At 34.5% G+C, this 21,450-nt stretch overlaps 1 protein-coding gene across 7 annotated transcripts in view; it reads left to right on the top strand.

The window, feature by feature from the left end:
• CCDC102B (coiled-coil domain containing 102B) overlaps nt 1-21,450 on the top strand; it is a 140,534-nt gene that overhangs the window by 34,890 nt on the left and 84,194 nt on the right. For 3 of the 7 annotated variants that reach the window (XM_068193286.1, XM_068193297.1, XM_068193274.1), the window contains exon 5: nt 7,520-7,624. The exons of 1 other annotated variant lie outside the window; for it this stretch is intronic. In XM_068193286.1, the coding sequence (XP_068049387.1) occupies nt 7,520-7,624 (105 nt within the window). Of the gene's footprint in view, nt 1-7,519; nt 7,694-9,548; nt 10,683-21,450 lie in introns of those variants that run through there. 3 more of the 7 variants (XM_068193258.1, XM_068193267.1, XM_068193278.1) reach the window with 2 other exon arrangements.

The raw sequence follows: 21,450 nt of genomic DNA on the forward strand, positions 1-21,450 counted from the left end.
ATAGATAGGATATCTGTAACTGAGAGATAATCTTAAACCAGCTGTAGAAAAAAAAAAAAAAAGGCACTAGTTATTATAGCAAAATTTTCAAAATTTTGGAGGAGTAGATTATGGATTTCATATCCTTTTTCCTAATTTAGAAATCCGGGTTTTCATTTTTCTTGCAGGGGCATTTTTTCTGTCTAAGATGCAGCAAACAAGTTTCTGGTGGTGAAGGGGCAGTTACTTCAATGGCTCCTTATGTGGCAGCAGCAGATACCTACAAGTATCTCACAGGGTTCCCATGAGTTCCTCAGTGATCTCTCAGAGGATGCCTGGAAAGTCAGGATGAGACTTAAACCAGAGCACTTTCAATTTCAACCTGGAGAAGGTACTCACAGGGGTTTTATGTAGGCTACTTAGAAATTCAGTCAATATCAGTAAAATTGACAAAATTGAGGGATGGATCTTACTCAAATATTTTATCTTGATGTAAGCAAATATATGGCCTGCTACCTTTTGGACAATATGAGGGCTTCCCAACCAGAAATGGTGGTAAAATATTGATATATTTACATTAGCAAATATGAGACAAAACTGCATCAAGAATATGACAGATGAGGCTGATACTCTGTTTTAATTTGAAAGGTAGGTGAAGATGTCGATGTTTAGTTTTTATTATTTTTACTGTTTTCCCTAATTAAATTTGCATATAGAAGATGCATTACTTCTCATCAAGTATGTACAAATGAAGGAATCTTTTTTTTTTCTGTGTTTGTCTCAGCTGAAACACACTTTACTCATAACTAATAGGTGTTTGTATGGACTGGTATGATAGAGTATATGTATGGAAGTTTGCCATTTGAACTGAATGCAGCTCTGCAAGATAATAAAGTACATGGTTCATTTTTCATGTGCATTAGTGATTTGGCTGATCAGGACACATGGATATGTTTAATATATCACCTGGCTATAAAACAAAAATAGCATTTTTGTATTTGCTTGTTATAAACAATGGGTGAAAGTCCCTTAGTTTCCAAGACAGCCTACAAATGGTTTAACATTTGGTTTATATATCAGTAGAACACTGAGAACAGAACAGTACAAAATGTATCAGAAAAAAATAATCACACTCTTATTTGTCTTTAAATACTCATGCAACCATTCATGCCTTTTCTTGCAACCCTACAAGAATGTCTACTTGACCAAATTGTCGTTACATCTTATAAATATCAGATTCTTTATTTATAGCATGTTTTTATATCTTCATTATAATAGTCCATTCTAGTTTTAATTTTTTTCTATATAATTTTCAAAATTGTTCTTGTTGCATGAAAATGTTGATTAAATAAGCAGAACTGTACAACCTGGTAGACACTGATAGTTTGGACATTCCTCTAGTCTCAATCTTGTTATGAATTGGGATTACAATGAGGAAGGTTAATATACCCTGCTTGAGCAGGGATGTTGGCCCAGATGGCCCACTGTAGTCTTTCCTACCTTATCCATTCTGTGATACTGACAGAAATTTGTTTAGTCCAGTATTTGTTTAGTCATCTTGTTTAGTTTTTCCACATGAAAAATGTAAGTATTTCTAGTTTTAAATTAGATCAAATGTGAGAACCCTTCATAATTTTAAAGTAGAAATGAGTGCATGATATGTTGGTATTCTCTTTAATGATTTCAAATGTTTAGATAGGTTAAGGTAATTCCTTGGAAGTATTCAATTATATAATAATTGGTGAAAGTAGAATTTTAGATAGGCATTATAGATAATTTTCTATGATAGGCATTGATAGAAAATTTGTTTTCCTTGAACGAAGAGTAGATTCTGTTCAACAGGAGGTGTTAATTTTAATGTAGTACATAGTCCATATGAAATTTTACTCATAAGAAACTGATGAAAGCAGTGCCACATTCAGATGGAAAGAAAGATCTGTAAGATCATAGGTAATTTTCTCCACCTGACTATGTTCCTATTCCTGAACTTATCTATGCCTCTCTTCGTAGAGTATTTCTGATTATTGCAAAATTTCATGCTTAAAGCTTTTTATATATCTATAGACAACTTCTATTTCTGCTTAAATCACTTCTTTTAAGCTAGTCATACTCACAAAAGAGTTGTCTCTGTGTGCAGACAAGGCGAGAGGAAAAAAATACTGGTAAATCAGCAATTTTCCATTTAATGTCAGCATAGTGCAATGATATCAGCTTGTAGCAGACTTAAGCATTTGAGTAGAACCAGGAGGAAGAAATATTTGATTACTAAATATGCTGGTGCTAGGCATTGTTATGAATATAAGCATTCATTAAAAAGTTCAATTTCTTGCAGGGCTTGGTGTCTCAAGATATTGTCAGGCACAATAATATTTATCAAGCTTTCAGTATAGCTGCTGATGGACTAAATGGTGTTCTCGGCAGACTTGCATACAATAGGAAAAAAACCTGAGTAAATTTTTTTACTGTATTGACTCCTTTGTCAAATAAAGTAGTAGCCAACATTTGTTTTCCCTTTCCTGTGCAAGGAGTGCTATGGATTCTGGTAGTGTTTGATTGCACCTTTTAGGAGAAAAAGTAAAAGAATTCTAGAAAATGTCAGACATATTGGAAATAATCATTGCAAAACTGTCCAGTGTCACACATGCTAAGTAATAATTTTGCTTGCCAGAAAACACACCTGCATACAGCAGTCCTGATCTTGGAAGCAGGAAATTTGATGAGTTTTCTTTAGGAACTTAGGAGCTTTGGCAGTTTTCCTCATGTTCTTACAGACTTCTAGCAGTAGAAAACTCAAAATTAAAAAAAAAAGTAGAAAATAATTTTTAAAAACCAAAAAAAAACAGACTCCCTCCCCTATACCCCAACAAAATAGGGGTTACTTTGCAAGTAACAAACATTCTTGGAATTGTTTTCTATCCATGATTTCTATGCAGATGATTGTCTTACTATCTGCAATCCATCTTCCTCTTACACCTTTCTCAAATGGAGGTGAGCAGTGGAGTAGAACCATAGTGTATCTTCCAAGTTCTGTAGATACAGCTGAACTAAAATGGGAAGTGATTTAAGCGAACCAGATTCATCAACATAACTATTTTCTTCTCTTGTGTATCTCTTTAATGATGCATCTGGCTGTATGAGTTTTTTCCTGATCCTACAACACAGAAGTTTTTTCTCTCAGTTAAGCTGAGAGACTCTATTTAAACATTTGATACCATTACTTTTAAACCACTGATAAAATATTTCAGACTCTGTACAACTATGTTACGAATAGTAATGATGTTTCACAATTAATTCAATGCAGGAATGTGATGCTTTTGCTTGGTCTTTAGGCAGAGCTTCCTTTCAATTCATTGGATCCAATCTACCTAGATGCCATATTTAAGGAAACTGCATGTTTGCCATTCCTTCTAGCAGCTGAATCACATTCTATGCTTTGGAAGTTGATGACATCTCATAAATTACCACTGTGAAAGGGAAGATTCTCTGTCCTTGCATTTCTTATCAATGTGCAATAATTTGAAAAATGGTTGGTAAAACTGCACAATTTTTGATTTCTTGGCTCTGAAAAGACTGTTGGATATGACATTTTTTGAGAGACAGTCTTCCTGTCTGAGTTACAGAAAAAGCAAACTTGCTTATTGTGCTGAGTTTTCTGAGTAACTATGGGGAAGAAGTCTGTAAGAATCAAATTCATTTCTGATTTTATAAAGTTATTTCAATAGGTTTTCTTTATTAGGAGGATGTCATGGTGCTTAATTCATAATCAGCCTGTGGCTTATTAAATTTTCAGTGTAATACACCTCTTGCTTAAATTCTGTAGAACAATTTGTAGCATAGATGAATGGAAATTACCTCCATGCACAATACAGTGAGGATATCAAGAATCCTGAAAATATGTGTTCATTTATCTTGCTTTGCAACATGAAAAAAGTCCTCCATTGTCATTTTAAAGACAAAAAAAAAAAAGCATATTGATTTTAAATTTTCATTTTTGATCTGCACAAACTGGGGCAGATGTTTTACATTTGTACTAGAGTGAGGCTGCCCAAGGTCAATATTTTAAACAGGAATTCTTGCCTCTCTGGGTCACAAATCTGTAGGCCTCACTCGGCTTGCCTGTAGATTCTGAGTATAAAGACAGATATCATTAGAAGCTAATGATTTGCTGGGGTTGTGTAAGATTCTGATTGGAAATTAAAAAAAAAAAAAAAAACACTTTTCTATCCTCAGCCAAATCAGCTTTTATTTGAGATATGTAAATAATATTTCAGGGAACATGCTTTTCGTAAAGAAAATAACAGTTTTGTAGAAGAAAAATTTTACAGGGAGAATTTCTGGTTGGATTGGCAGTTTTCTAACATCAAGTCAAGTCAAGTTTTCTAACATCATTGTCAAGACATAACAGATCAAAAGTACAGGTTTTTTTTCACATAATGCTTGCATTCTGCCCAACTCTATTTTAAAAATGTCTTTTAAAAAACTGAAGATCATAATTCTCCAAATACACTTTCCTACCTTTTCCAAGTTTTATAGGAAGCTAAAAAATCTTGGAATTAGAAAAGTGTGGAATTTCTTCTGTTTACTGTCTGAAATCATGTTGACTGCTAGATTTCATCTTCATCATCTTTCTTTTTGCATTCATTGCACCTTAATTGTTGCCCTTCAACCTACTCTATCTTTGCTTAACAAAGGGGAGGGAGAAATATCTTGTTTCAATAAAACTTTTGGAACACGAACAACTGTTATATTGCCTTAAACTAAAGAAGAGAATTAAGATTTTCCTGCTAATGAACTGTACAAGGTGGAGTTCCTTTTTCTCTGTCTGTTTTTTTCAGGGTTCTGCCTTTCATGTTAGTCACAAAATGGTGTAGGTTAGCTCTAAGATGTAATTATCCAGTTTCAAAAGGTCAGTACACTGTACTTCATTTTCACCATTCACCTTTGCAATTATCCACTTCATTGACACTACCCTGACCTCATTCTATGCTTCCACCATTATTCTGGACTTCCTATTAAAAAGTAAAATTAAGTGCAAGTCTGCACAGATATTTTATGGAGAGAAAATATTCCCATTTTAAGGGAAAATTAAGATCTCATGATTTTTTCACATGTTGCGATTTTTTCTTAAGCTTTCACTTTTCTTTATAAATCAGAATGTGGAGTTTCACACAAGAGCATCATATAGAATGGAATATCCCTGTGGCTGCTTCAGGTTAGCTGTCCACTCCCAGATTCTTGTGCAACCTGAGCATCCTTGCTCACAGGACAGTACAAGAAGGTGAAAATATCTTGACTTAGTGTAAGCACTGCTCAGTAACAATAAAAATTTCCCTCTGTTATCAACATTATTCTAATACTAAACTCAGAACACAGCACTGTACCAGCTACTAGGAAGAAAATGAACTCCTATCAGGACTGTTAAATATGTAAATTTATCATAACAGCATCTTGGTGGAAATAAATTGAAATTTTACAGACATAGGTAAATAAATTTATCTTTGACATCAGATCTTCATGTGATAGTCATCTTCTGCTTAATTTCTTGATGAAATTCAACCTTGGATGGTTTTGTGATTTCTCTCTATTTGATGTCTGACAAAAATGAATTTTTATTGATTAGTGTCAACACTGTGAAAAGGTGAACTTTCAGGCTTACAATTTCAGCTGTGTATTTTGGCAGGTGCTTTGCAAGAAGACAGGTTTTCTCATGTTCTGGAACTTTCATGGATACTTGTAATAGTAAATAAGCCTGAATATTTATTAGGAAAAAATATGAGGCTTGTGATTGTAGTCCAGTAGACAGTATTCAAACAACTTACATAACTTTGGTGGGGAAGAAATAATATTTGCTGCTAAATAGGGGTATGTGATTCCTTACTTTCCAACTATTGTACAGAATTTCAGTGGATAGATTTTAAAGATTTCATTGGGAACATGTGAGCATCAAACATTTACTTGTGTGTTGGAGTTAGCAACTTGTAGTTTGTCACTCTGGACCCGCTCTAATACTTTGATGACCTATAACCAATACTACAGGCAACGCTCCAGGTGAGGCCACACCAATACTGAGCAGAATGGATAAATCACTTTTACTGTCCTCTGATAATCTGAAAGAACTTCTTTAACTTTATCTGGTTTCTAATTGTTTTTATTTACTCAGAAATAAATTGGGAACAGACACGTTTGCAATTTGGTTTAGCTACAGAATTACATTGGATCAGAGTTATGTTTCTTTTATGCTGTAACAGCTCATTCTCTTTGCTCTACATTCATTATTTGCTGGAAATTGATTTTAGAATAAAAGTAACCAATAGAACTGAAAAAGCACACCTCTATTGCTCTTTCCAAAGTCTTGTTGGCACAGACATGCTGTTTCTTCAATGAAGAAGTGTCTCAAAATGTTTTTAGTCACCATCTTTATCAAACCATCATTTAGTTCTCACAGAACTGAAAATTGTAAAACCTTCTTAAAATTTTGAGCTTTTTTTTAATATATTAGCAATTATCTTCTTTTTTTCATCTCAATTAAAATAACTGGAACCTTTTATTTTCACAGTTTTTAATCTATATTAATCTCTTTTAATCTCCTGTTAAGAACCAGTTAATAATAACCTGTTAACAGTAAGTACTTGTCGATAAAAATCTTCTGATAAATTTCCATTAGTATCAGATAAGTACCTGGTTAGTGTTATAAACATAAATTCACTTTACTATTTTTTTCATTTGAAGTCTGAGAAGTATTTATTGCAGCCTTGACAAAAACCTGTATGTAGCTGTCTCTGAAGAATAAATCAGTCCTTTGATAATTACTCTATATGACTTAGTAATGTGTCTTTTTGTTGATATATTTAATTCATCCTATATGTGGATTTGATGAACAGATTCATAAAGTTATCCTAAAATAAGGTTACAGAATTGACCATAAAGGATAATATTTCACTTAAGACTGTTAATCATGACCACAAGAAAGACATTAGCATGAAAACTTAAACGTCTTTCCTCTGATTATCAAGATAACCATATGTAGTACTGAAGATATACTTTAGAACTTCTTCAGTTTAATGACCATTAATTACAATCCTTTTAAACTGTAAACAGAATAAAAGCATGCTGATTTTTTGTCTTTTGGAGAATAAAAAGTGAACTTTGACATTGTCAAACTAAAACCAGTCTCAGTGTTATTTAAAACATTTTATTATTATTTTAATACTATTTTTTCATAAACAGCAGAAAAAGAATAGGATTTTTTTACCAATTACAGTACAAAAAATTACCTATGCTTTACTTTTTTGAAGGTACATTTGATGAAAAAGTTACTGTCTTAGTAATTTTAAAATTAAAATATTTAACTTTATGAAACATGGAAAACTTACTCCTTGAGCTGATTTCTAATGTGTCCACCTTACTCAGAAGCCATTAGCCTCACCCAGAGAAAACCAGGGGGTTTTAATCAGATTCTTTTTTTTTTTTTTTTTTTTTTTTTTTTTTTTTTTTTTTTTTCTTTTTTGATTGTTCTTCCTCCTACCCTCAGCCTTCTCAGATGGAAAGAATGCAGTGTGAGAATGCCTCTGAATGGGGAAAGAGAGAGCGACTAGAAGCAAAAAAACAAAGTTTGGAAGAAGAGACCAGAAAACTCAAAATGCAGGTAAAAGAAATTCAGGAACTTCTGGAGATGAAAAAAAAAATAAAGCAACACTAACTAAATCGAGTTGTGATCATTAAAATGCACAAAGTAGGCTTTGTTTTAAGCATGTTTTTGCTTAGTTTAATAGTATTACTTAGTTGGATTATTTGGGGAGTGTTCACACCCAAAATTACTATTTCAAAATGTCAAAAAGTGTCCATAAAGCAAAGATTATACAAGAAAAAGCAGCCTTTACTGCATCCCAGACTTGAGCAATAGGACCTCAGTGGCTTAGAATTTCTGTAAGGTACTGAAACAGAAAATATTTTCTGTTCATTTTTAAAAGATTCAGGGAGAAATGACAAGTATAACAAGACTAGGAAGCAAAAGTGAAGACTGGGAGGAACAGAAGAGGTTAAGTAAGCTTCGCAATCTACAGAGTCCTGATGAAGGTCAAAGCAAAAAAATAACTGTGAGACAAATCATTTCCCTGTCTTGTTGAACATCAAATCTCCTCTTAGGAGGGAGAACAGAAGGAAGTGCCTATTCCTTATTTTTTTGTTCCTCCAAAGATCTGTTCACTTATTGTCCTGCTGAAAATTATTTGATAATTTATTCAGAGACCCTTAGCTGAGCATATTTCCTTTATTTTATGGTTTCCTATGCTGATAACTCAATAGTAATCCAGAAGGCTCCCACTTTCATTGAGACTCTGAAAGTTCAAAAAAGAGAAAGCAAAAAGGCCCCCAAAACCCACCAATCAACCACTAAATGTACATATCCGATGCTATGAGTTGTGTAGCGAGAAACAGTAACTTTTTTATTTGCCTAAATAACAAATAATTTAATCTAATTTATGTGCATTTGCTGTTGAATAATGACATTCTAAGTAACTAGATTTAGGGTTTAGTAACCAGGTAATTTCTCATGGGAAAGACTGAGAGAGAGGTTTTATACTTGATGTCTGCAGTTAAATGTAATCATAAGATTTTTCTGTTTCCATCATGACTGAGTGATAGAAAATGGAGGCTCATGCATATAAGCCTACCTTTCTAACATATCTTACATAAAAAACAATGGATTTTAACTCTTCTTTTCTACTATTTATTTTATGATAACATATACATATCACATCAGTATTGTCTTGATTTATTTGTAATGCAAGTTACTTGAGGTTGGAGATATGGCCAAAAAGAGGTTCATCTGCTTAGACATATTACTATATTTCAAATCTCTTTTCTTGTATGTCTGCGCTGGCTTGTTTATGTGTTTGGTTTTCTTTAAAAAAGCAGTTGCATAGACTATTAGATATCTGTGATCAACTCTCTCTGTTAGTATCAGCTCTCTCCATTAGTAAAGAATCCCTATATTTGATTTACAATAACTGCAAAACATGGAATCTCAGGACAAGTCAGACTGGAATGGACCTCATGAGATCTTCAGTCCTACCGCCTGCTCAAAGCAAGGCTGGCTCCGAACTCAGACTGAGTTATTCAAGGTGTTGTCCAGTGAGGTCTCAAAAATATCCAGGAATGCATGACTTACTCTGGGCAGTGGGTTTGTGATGGCTTGACCCCAGCTGGCGGTTAAGGTCCCACCCAGACTCACTGACTCCCCAGCAGTGGGTTGGGGGACAGAATTGGAGGGGCAAAATTGAAAAAAAAAACTTGCAGATTGAGATAAAGATTGATTAATAACTGGGAAGGGGGAGAAGGGAAAAAAAGGGAAAAAAATAAAAGAAGTGATGAAGAAATTATCAACACCCCAGCAGACTGCTTGCCTAGCCAGTCTCTAAGCAACAGCTGCTTTGGAAAAAAACATCTTCAAGTCATTGCAAGGAACTCTTCCTTCCCAGGTGTGGGACTTCGTCACTGCTAAATTTCACAAGGCTCTTGTTGGCCCCTTCTTTCAGCTTAACTACAGAACTTCTTGATCCCACCTACAGGCAAGGATATTGCCCCTGCCTGCCCCAGCCTCAGAGAGATACAGCAAGACTATGATGGGAGCATTTTACCTCCAGAGATGTGAATTGAGTACGTGATGTGTTTCTCCATTTTAGGCTGGGAACCATGCTCTGCATCATTCCCAAGGCTGAGGTCTCTTGCAGTCTTCAGCAGCATTTCCAGCCAGATCTCCTTGCCAGAGTCTGCCACAGTATCTTAAGTGTTCTTCTCACTGTGTTCAGGGCTCCTGGCCTCTGGCTGCAGAGAGCAAGTGGTACCACCAAAAATGGTCCTCTGTGACACCAAACACCCATTGACATCATGAGTAAAATTAAAGATCAACAGGATTCAAGTGCTTGGCAAACCTTTAATGAGAAAATTAACCTTGCTGCTGCCATTAAATGCAAAACAGTTAAGAAAGGAAAAAGTTTCTTTTCCAAGGATTCCAGACTAATTCAATTTAGATAGAACCTGTCCACTCCTTTGTAGACACATCCTAATGTCACTGTTGAACCTTGCTAAATTCTGAGACTGTTTCTGATTTTCTCTATTACTATAAATAACCTGAAAACAATTGCTTTGACTTCTGGTTCAAGACCCTTTTATTTCTGGGATGGTAGCTTCAAGTTCAAATAAAATGACATTATAAGCAGGGTAAGAGTAGTAAAAAAGAATGACTTCTGTAATGTGGGTGATAGTTAGATGTCTAGGTCAGCAAAAATTGAAACTACAGCTATTTAAATGTCTTTATGAATCTTGATCTGTATGATTATGGCTTTATTTAGCAAGAAGACACAAGAGATATAGCTAATATTTTGTAGAATGAATACCAAAGCAAAACACAGTTGCCTAGTAGGCTACTTTTTTCCAAAACCTCTATTTGTAAGATTATTTGGAGCATCCATTGTAGTTATTTAAAACAATATTCAGTGTTATTAATTCATATATGGCTGGTTCATACTTGTAGAGAGTATAAGCAAACAATGGCAACATTTTTTGTTTAGTTACAGTTTTAGTAGTATTAAAAACATGGCATCAATACACAGAAATTAAATCCTTACATCCTTGTCTAAACATTTTCATGTTGACAGTTATCTTGCTCTTTAATATGCATATATACCTCCATAGGACATAGAGTTTGTAGATTGAAGTTCTGAATATAAAATGTAATATTAATTATGTCTTTCAAAAAATGTGACTCCTTAATATTATTCTTAGCTGGCAGTATGTTGGTTTAAAATATTTCCCTGTGCAGTTTTTAAAAGGTTAAGTTCTGTTGTACAAGACGAGCAGAATTGATGAAACAATTGGGATCAGACATTGTTGCTGTGCAGTTTTATTGATTGTACTTCTTGAAATGGAAAATACAATTTAAATTAATAGATGTATTATTTGACTAATATAATGGTAACAAATATTAAATGGATCTAACTGGTTCATCTAGGAAGGGATAGCATTAAAAAAACCCCACCTTGTTGATGGTATAAATCAATACCCAAAACATGATGTTTGTGGAAAAATATTTTCTCTTTCATCTGTGAATATGACCTTGAAACAAACTTATAAATTTTTTGAGGAATAGTAACTATTATTTTGTATTATCTCTAATTATTATGGTAAATAGCTGGCTATGAAATATTAAATTAGTGGAATATGTTTTGCAGTGGACCTGAATACTGAACTGTGGAGCTTGTGGATGAACTAATTTTTATTTTAAATTTGATTTCTCTCTGTAATATGATGAGGTTATCATGCTGTTAGCAAAAAAAATCCGTATATCCATGGGCTATGTGAGAAGAGCTTAGGAGCTCCCCCATGCCAGATGCAAGCAGCTCCAACTGGCTCCAAAGGAAACCCACTGACCAAAGTTGGGCCAATGTGAGAGAAACAACCCTGCAGACACCAAGGTCAGTGAAGCAGGCAGGGGAGGAGGTGTTCTGCGAGCCAGAGCACGGATTCCCCTGAAGCCCATGGTGCAGACCAAGGTGAGGCAGCTGCACCCCTGCAGCCCGTGGAGGTCCATGGTGGAGCAAATGGCCATCTTACTGCCCATGCATGACCCTCTGCTCTGAAGGAAAATGCAGCCTCTGAGAGAACATGCAGGAGCAGGCTCCTGGCAAGAATCTCAGATGCTGGGGGACCCACTAGGGAACAATCTGTTCCTAAAAGCCTTACTGCATGGAAAGCTCCCATCCTCAACCAGTCATTGAAGAGCTGTGTCCTACAGGAAGAAGCCATGCTTGAGCAGTTCGTGAAGGATAGTACCCCATGGGAGTGGCACCCCTCATTCTTATACAGGGGAACACATGAGGAGGAAGGAGAAGCAGAGAGAAGCTGCTGTGGATTGTCGCATATCCTGACATTCCCCTTCTGTGCATAGATGAAAGAGGTAGTGGAGAGAATGAATAAAGAAGTGATGTTGAGCCTGAGAGGAATGGTGAGAAGGAAGGAAGATGATTTTAGTTTTGTGTTTGTTTTTACCCGTCCTACTCTATTTTTAACTGGTAATATACTTAATTTTCCCCAAGTCAAGTCTATTTATTCTTGTGAGGTAAATTTATCTCAATCCATGAAACCACCTCTCTGCCTTTTCACTCCTGTCCTGTAGAGGAGAGGTGTGAGAGAGCGGCTGGGTGGGCATCTGGAATTAAGGCAAGGTCATCCAATCATAGTGTCAGAGGTGGGTGTGTTCCTCACATTTCAAAGGCAAGTTACTTTTTATGATGCAACTTCAATGAGGTATGTTTTCCTTGTATTTTTAAAATATAGGAACATTATCCACTGTCTCCTTTCCCTTAGACCCTTTCCTCTCATGGAAGTGAAAGGGGTATTTCTTCTTCCTAATTATATCAGGTATTTAATGATGGTTTTCTTATATGCAGAAAATAATTCATCTGCTGTAGCCATGAAGTCTTCCTAACAGTATCACTGTGTAAACTCTAATTTTTATGGATGCAAAGTTTTGGTGTGGGAATACGTACAATGTGAATGACATTCTTCCTTACACCAACTAAAAAACCAAAACAAAACCAGTAAAGGCTGTAAGGCTAAATTGCTGCTCCCTAAATCTATCTTTTTAGTTGAGTAAGAAATCAAAGTTCAAACATTCCTTTTTATTTTTTTTAAGATCTAGAAAAATCATATTAACAAAAATTCAAAAATAAAAATCCTCTGTCTCTGCACATCTCTAAAGATATTCTAACACAACTGTACTCACTTCCAGATTTATTTTTAATAAAGGCTAGACCACTACAGTAGCATGCTTTCGATGAGAGACAGCCTTATTACTCTGAGCTGAGCTGCACAGAAATGTATCACAAGTTATTAATTAGAACAGTTTTTGCAAGTGAAGTTGAGAAATCAAATTTAAGAAGTAGTCAAGAAAAATAAATGGAGCAAGATAAAATTAAAACTGCTGCAGCTGCATAAACATAACTTTACATTTTGGTTAAAAGACATAATATGGCTTTAAGGCAAATTCTTTCATCATCCCCTCTTGAATTGGTATTGCTTTAATTCAGAGTGATTTTGTGCACATTAATTCTTTCTAAAGGAAACCACATGGGAAGTTCTGCTTCAGGTATGAACAGGCCTTGCTCTAAGCCCTGAGAGAGTGGATATGGTTGGAGCATTGATAGTTTTGGGGATGGCCTAATGCCACCTGTGGGTTAAAGGCCACAGGAGCAGGAAAAATCTTGACTCCTGTGTTTATGGTGGTTTTTTATGTTTATGTTAATTTTTGCTGCTCTGCTCTGTTCACCAACTTCTGCTGTGCTGAATCAGGGGTGTGAGTAGGGGCAAATGTGAAAGGAGTTGCAAACTGCTTCTTTGTGAACAGTGAGCACATTCAGAGAGTTTGTAGACAGTGATCTGTCTGCACACTCTCTGAATGCCTGGGGAGTGCCAGACGGGTTTTGAGAAGGCAACACAGTACAGAGGAGTTTTATGATTTGACTGGATGATAAGAGATGAATTTAAATACGTAGGGGTTGTATTAATTGCCGTGTGTTTCATTCCTGGTTTTGTGTCACAGATCTCTTGGACCGAGTTTTTTATCTATTTTTTACTTTTCATCAGAATAATACTCGAGAAGAGATGTAGTTATGGTAATTTTGTTAAATCCTTTGATATTCGTCTAACACTGTTCATCCACTGGAGAAATATATTTGTTTCAACAAAAAACACTGGGGCTGGTTATTGCAATGATGAAACAGTACAGGCTGCACAATTTCCTCCCTTAATGGATTTCTAAAACACAGTATATTTTGTCAGAATTACAACATAGAGTACCGTTGTTTTTATATGTTTGTTTTCTAATTACTTTCTGGTGAAATGCTCATTTCAATTCCTTAGAAAATTGACTAAATTGTAGAGCTAAAACTAATAAAAATAGAACTTTACAGATATATTTCTTCTAGCAAATTATGCTGATGTTTAATAAAAGACAGGAAAAAATTACTGGATTAAAAACTGTTATGGATCAACACTCAGCACTGTACTTTTCTCACCAATTTGTTTCCAGTTTCAAAGATATTTAATTCAGAATTTCTGACAAAAAAAGGTGAAAGTCCAAGAACAGATTTAAAAATTAATCTCTCATTTGTATCTGACTAGTGATGTAACTTTAAGACCACTAATATGCTTCAAATTTTTCATTTAATTTCATTATTTTATCATCCATTTTCTGACTTCTTGAATGAGCCCGTCAATTGTAATGATACATTTTTCAAAACTCTTATAAATATTTTTTAATTACACATTTTATCAGGATGGAAACCAGAAAAGCTGTAAGATTTTTTTGATGTGTGTGTATAATTAGCTATTCTATGTTTATTCTTTCTTTTCAGAATTATATTTTTATTTCACTTAAGGATACATATTTAGTGTTGTTCTGTAGTTTCCCAACTCTATTGCACCACCTCGCTCCCTGTTTTTTGCAGTCAGTAGGGAAAGCTTTCTTTAGAAAAGCCAGTTAACTTTTTTATTTTTGCAGAGTAGCATGAGGGTACTTGCATGCCATCAGAATGAAAGCTCATCTAGCCCTATATCCCATTTCTGACATTGACAAAAAATGGGTACATATAGAACACTTCCTAAGAGCAGCACAGGAATACTCTCTCAGAAAACTGTCATGGGCTCTTAGCAATTCATGTCTCAGAAGTTTCCTGAATGAGATCAGTGTTTTTCAACTTATTACTGAATATTTTTTTGGTAATTTTTATAAATTATTTTGGAGCACATGTTAATTTTTAACATCCACTATGCCCTGCCATTAAAAATTATAAATTCAGCTGCACATTAGTAAAACAATTACACTGTTTGCTTTACATCTACTTTTACATTTTCATGACACTGAAACAGAAAATTAATTCAGTTCCCTCTTTTTTCCCACCATCACTGATATGAGCTTCCAACACCATGGAAACTGATGAATTATTCCTCTCTTCTCTCCCTTTTCACTTATTTTTTCCTAATTTAGCAACTAGGCATTCCTGTATGTAAGGGCCTTTTTTTATGTCACCTAGGTTTTTCTAAGAATCATTGTAGAATATCTTTGTTAAAGGCCATTTGAAGGCCTGCCTAGAGCTCTGATCTAGCAGAGTCAGTTTATTGACTCATTCAGAAAACTGGTATAAGTTAGTAAGACCTAAGATTTTTTGAATAAAAATTGTTTTGATTCTTCCTCAATAAATCATATTTACCCATGCCTCATCTTATTTGTAGTTAAGAATGTCAATATCAGTTCTTTCTGGGCTTTGTTATACCCTCTTGAAGAATTTTAAAAATTGTCCTTGTGTTAGCTGTTTCCTAGGCTTTTTGAATTCTTTAATGTCTGATATCTTGTCCCAGGACTTTTTAACTACCCATTTTGTCTCCTTGATTTATGACAATGTTCAGTTTGAGAGAGATTCTCTGATGTAATCCATAAATATAGATATATAAAGGGCACAGATTTATTTATTTCCATGCTTCTCACATGTGAATACAGAGGAAACTCAAGTAGCTTTCTTGTTTCCTTAATTTTTGATATTGTTTATATAATTGTCAATAGACTATGGGGTTTCTTGCTGTTGATTTGTTAGAAAAAGAATTAAAAATAGTTTTTATAATTTCTGCAAGTGGTTCCTCATATCCTATTTGGCTTCTCTTAGTTATCTTTATTAAAGTACTACCAGTTTTTAAGATCTGTTTACACTATTCATGTGGTATTATATTTTCTTTAATTCCCTTGTGAAATAACCACAGTAAACCCTACCCCAGAATATATGTATGAGAAATTTATTTAACTTCTGCTCTTTTGTCAGACTTGAATATGTTCTCAGATTGTTCCCAAAATCTGTTATAAGATGAAATTCTGGTCTTTAATTCACTTTTTCCCCCCACTTTATTAATTTCTAAATTTTTTTCTTAACATTATTGCTGTTGATAGAAGGTCAGGAATTTTACTTTTTTTTTCTTTTGTCTCATGATTAAGTTGTCATTTGGTAAAGGGGAAAATGTGCGTCCAAGTGTGCCAATGCTCTGTTCAAGTTTCATTCCTTTGAATCCACCCTGTCGAATCTGATTAATCAGTGATTAATCTTTTCAGTTATATAGATATTTTGGCCCTATGTGAAATATCTGAAAGCTTGTCTCAGTTGGGAAGGTACTTGTTACAGTTTCTGAATATTTTAAAATGCTTCCTCTGATAAAATTCCATCTTCTTTGAAGTAGCTGGCTTTCAAATTCACTTGTTACAGGAGTTGGACTTTCTTTGTGGGGGCCTTCTAACTCAGGATATTCTGTGATTCAAATTACTTTTTAAGAAAAATTAAAAAAAAATAAAAAGGGGAGGCTAATTCAGCCTTCAATTTGGGACATCTTTTAACAGTCTTGGAAAAAGAACAAAAGGAATTGTTCCTTAGCAGTATCTCTCTCAAAAATATATGCTCATGGATTTGAACATTTTTGACATTTGGAAATTTCAGTTCTTTAAACAGTCAGCAGTAGATATTTGGAATATCTTGTGCTTTGCCTCGCTGTTCTGTGCACAGCCCTTTGCTTTCAGAACATCTATCTTGTGTTATTGGGTTCATTGAAGAGATCATGGCTCAGCTGTCACTGATCTACCCTCTCACTTTCTAACCCTTTTAGCCAAGTTTCTGTAATAATATGTCTCTATGTAAACCTTCATAATGTTTCTTATTCCTTCTTTCTTTCCTTTCCCCTCCCTCTCTTCCTCCCTTCCTCTCTTACTTATTTATCCCAGTATATCCAGCTCACAAAGTGGGGCAATGCAAATCTCATGAGATTTAACAAAACCAAGTGCAAGGGGTCAGGTTACCTGGGTCAGGGAAACCCCAGTATCAACACAGGCTGTGGGATGAACAGATTGAGAACAGCCCTGTGAGAAGGACTTGGGGCTGCTGGTGGGTGAGAGGCTGGACATGACCCAGCAATGTGCTCTGGTAAGACCCCTCTGGTGTGCTACATCCAGCTCTGGGGTCCTCAATACAAGAAAGACATTGAGCTGTTGAAGCAAGTCCAGGCCAGGCCACCAAGATGATCAGAGGGATAGAGTTCCTCTTCTATGAGGCATAGGTGAGAGAACTGAATTTGTTTAGAGCTGGAAAAGAGTGAGGTCAGGGGTGCCTACTTGCAGCCTTCCAGTATCTAAGGTGGGCCTATAAGGAAGAGAGAAAGAGATGTTCTACAATGTTGTGTAGTGACAGACGAAAGCAGAATGGCTTCAACCTGGAAGAGAGTAGGTTTGGATTAGATATTAAGAAGCAATTATTTATTATGAGGGTGGTAAGGCATGGAATGGGTTGCCCAGAGAAATTGTGGTTGCCCCATCCTCAGAAAAGTTCAAGGCCAGGTTAGATGGGGCTCTGAGCCACCCAGTCTAGTGAAGGATGTCTCTGTCTATGGCAGGGGTTTGGAATCACATGATGTTTAAGGTTCTTTCCAACCTAAACCATTCTATGATTCTATGGCTATAGGTGTAATCTAAATCTAATTCTAATTGGAATCTAAATCTAAATCTAAATCTAAATCTAATTGGAAATAGTGGAAATAGTCTAGTATTTCTTCATTAGATCTTATTAAAAAAAAAAAGGATCGCAATACTTTGAGGCTTAAGAATTTCATAAAAATTTAGTCCTGTGCCAAAGAAGAGAACAGAAATAACAGCTTTTATTTTGTTATTATTTAAGGTAATTTTGTCAAGATTCAATGAAGACAGGTAGTCCCCTAACAGCATAAATACTTATCTATGGATCTGAATGCCTCTTGTCTGACCTCGTCTCTTCCCATTTGTTTTGTTTTTCCCAATTTAGGAATATTGACGTCTTTGCCTTTCTCTGTTCCAGAAAATTTGTGATGAAGGAAAATAATAGTTTATGTAAGATAACAAAAGTTATTTCTCTACCTAAAGGCAAATTCCTTTCTTTTTTTTTTTGTTTTTTGTTCTTTTTCTTTTTTTTTAAGATGTTTTGACCAGAATTTTATTTGTACTTGATGATGCTAAAGATGTTCTTTCGTTATCATCTAAAACTGCACTTCTTATTGCAAAACCATTGTGAAAGAATTTCCTTTATTTTTTTGGTAAGGGAATAACATCTAATATTTCTAGTGTTTAATTATAGTTGGGATGTGAATATGTTAAAAAACAATTTCAAGACATTCTCAAGCTGTATTGACATATAATTGCAAAGGAAAATAAATAATCTTCAACATTATTTTACCTATTATCTACGAGCAGAAGTATCAATCATGAATTCATTTAGCAGGAATTCTTAAATAACATAAAAAATCCTTACTTTCCGCCATACATCTTACCAAGGATATTTATTTTCACATTACCAAATGTGTAATACAAATGAGTTGCAACCATGTTGGAAGATGCAATTTCTTTAGTGCCAGATAGTATACTATATTTAATAGTCTGTTGTACACCTGTCTTAAGCAGGTTGTAGGAACCCTTACAAATGTTAGCTTGGAAAACATTTTTCTGTCCTAGAGTTTGCAAGAGGTCCTTGTAATTTTGCAAATTATTAGTTTGGGGAAACTGCGCTTTTTTTTGCCAGTGTTGTATTGGCTGTAAGTATTTAGACTCCAGAATTCCTCTTCTGTTGCACTACTGTAATTTCAGTGTCAGCATCAAAACCAGTATGTTAACGTCTACCCCAACATGTCGGAGGACCACCCGTTCCCTAAGGGAAACAAATCCAGGAGCTGAGCAGTACTTACTTTTGATTTCCAGCAGAGCATTTTGTCCAAGCTTTATTTAAGGTCCTTTCTAAGAGGGGAGCAGGGGCATGCCCTCAGCTATACTGTCTCAAAATTGGCCCAAAGCCCAGGCAGCCCAGTCCCTGCCCTTAGAGCCCCACTGTCCACCTCTTAATATCAAATGACAGTATCTGAATTAGAACTTGGCTAAGAGGCTATAAAACTGTTGAACAGGGATAGTTTCAGCCCAGCCTAATTCACCAAAATATTAAGTTACTTCTGTTCAGATTGATTAAATGTGAACTTGTTTTTTTTTGTTTCTGTTTTTATGAGTTTTTTGGTTTCGTGGGTTTATTTGTGGACGGGGTTTTTTGTTTGATTTGTTTTCGAGGGTTTTTTTTGGTGTGTTTTGATTTTTAGTTATTGTTTTGTGGTTGTTTGTTGTTCTGGTAAAGTAATCAATTAATAACTTTTATGTCATCTTGAAGGTCAACACTGGTGATGGCTGACCTTCAAATGGAAATGACTGTAATGGGCTCCTGTATAGTTGAGTGGAAATACCTCTTATCAAGTCTAATGGCCTAGAACTGATAAGTTTAAATCAATTACTCTACATTCACACTCTTGTGGTTTTATGATTACTAGGTGTAAAGGTATCTGCAGTTCTGAATTGTCTTAGACATTTACAACTCATCACACGACACACCATGATTGAAGAAGGTGCTTTTTCATAAGTAATATTTCCAGCTAACTAAGTGGAAGTGAATGCTTTTGGCAGTTCTGCATCCCTGGCTCCCATGGTATGAGGCAGATCAATTTACATGAAGAATATTGTTGGTAAAATCTGAAAGGTCATGGTACTCAGACATACATAATAGTCTGCCTTCTGAAAAATCAATCTGTCTGCATTGATTAGGTGAAGAAAGCTATTGATGTTTCTGTTTGTTTCAGAAACTGATGGTTGTGCTGAGATGAAACTTTATTTCCATTGATGTTACTGGGACTTGTTTAGTCTAATAAATAAATAATTTTATTTTATATACAAGAATTATCTTTATGATTTAGAAAATATTGACTCCATAAATTCAAAAATTTTAGGAAAATATGCTATAAAGAGAAAGAACATAAGGCCCTAGAGAAAAATAATGGGACATTTTAAAATTTTTTATTTCCCAACAAAGCTAGATTTCACTCTACTCTTTTCTGTTTTCACAACACTCCACAAAAATCTTGTAGCTTATAAACTGTTCCATTTGTTTCCATCAAGATGTAATAAAAGTTTCAATAATATAAAAAAAAATGTGATGTTCACAGTAAAAGATGAAGGATAGTGAAGATAATAAAAAGCCTTGAAAGCTTATGGGGCTTTTTTGATGAATGTATGCATTCCCTGAAATAGGAAGAGAGAACTGTTAAAGAAGTTATATGCCCTGACACCATTGTGACTACAATTTAGTATTCTGATATTAATTGATTAGGTAACAAAGGATTAGAAGAGATATTTTATGAGTTTCTAGTAGTTTTTTCAGTATATTAGTTATTTCTTACCCAAGAACAAATTATTTTCTTCCAAGTGCTTATTTTTCTGAAATGTTTATGGTAATGCAATTTAGCCTCTAATTTTTTTGCAAAGAATTTATTACTAGTGACCCAAATACATGATGACAAGTCACAAGAGATTTTCAAGACCTTTCTGAGTATCGGATGCTTACTAGCTTCTAAATGCAGATAAGTTAATTTCACTGAACAGTGGATGCAATTCACACAGAAATGTTAAATCAAATGCTTCAGGATATGCCTATATTAAATTTCATAAGGACCAATCAGGATCATGTGCATGAAGCAGAAGTTTTACACTTTGGAATGCTGAAGGTCATACGCCAATCAAAGAGAAGTTGTGAAAACTGGAGTTTATGAGGAGAAATGTCTAGAAATAGTTTCAAATTATTCTTACTCCTCATATGGAAAAAAAACCTCTATTTTTTTCTTTGTAAAGAAAACAAGATTTGTCTTTAAATCCTGGACATGATTCCCAAACTTGCACATGGTACTTTGGAATAATAAAGTATGTTCTACATAATTTTCTATAATTTTCTGAGTAGGTATATTTATACTATGCATTTGTGTTTTGTACATTATAAAGATGTGTTCACATACTGAAAAAATAAAAAATAATCAATTGATTTAAAAAAAACCCAAAATATATATAATTAAAATAATGTAATATTTAATATGGAGTTTTTAAAAATATTGGTGTTCAATCTTGAAAGCCAAGACTTCACTTGTTCTTTGTATTTTTTAAATTATTAGATGTTTAAATACATAAATGGTCATAAAAAACTAGACACGGTAAAAATGTTTACTTATTTGGGGTTTCTTGCTTTGAACCAAGAAGAAGAAAATGGAATTATGCTTGAAAATCACACAGCCCTAAAAATTATTGTAAACATGTTTGGATTGAAAGCAGATTCCACCTTAGGCTGTTTTATGAAAATGAAGGAGTTGTTAGCTGGTGTGTTGTAAATGTACATTGTATTTTAAATAAACTTCTCTGGGGTTAGAATTGTTCCTGCATAGAAGGTAAAAATAAGTTTTCTGAAGAGGGGTGAGAGAAGGAGGGAACAAAACTTTGGATTTTTTTTTAACCTAAAATATTTATATGAATGGCAGAGCAATTTAAAAAATAGCTATGTT

This window comes from Anomalospiza imberbis, chromosome 1 (genome assembly GCF_031753505.1).
Source record: "Anomalospiza imberbis isolate Cuckoo-Finch-1a 21T00152 chromosome 1, ASM3175350v1, whole genome shotgun sequence".
Lineage (NCBI taxonomy): Eukaryota > Metazoa > Chordata > Aves > Passeriformes > Viduidae > Anomalospiza > Anomalospiza imberbis.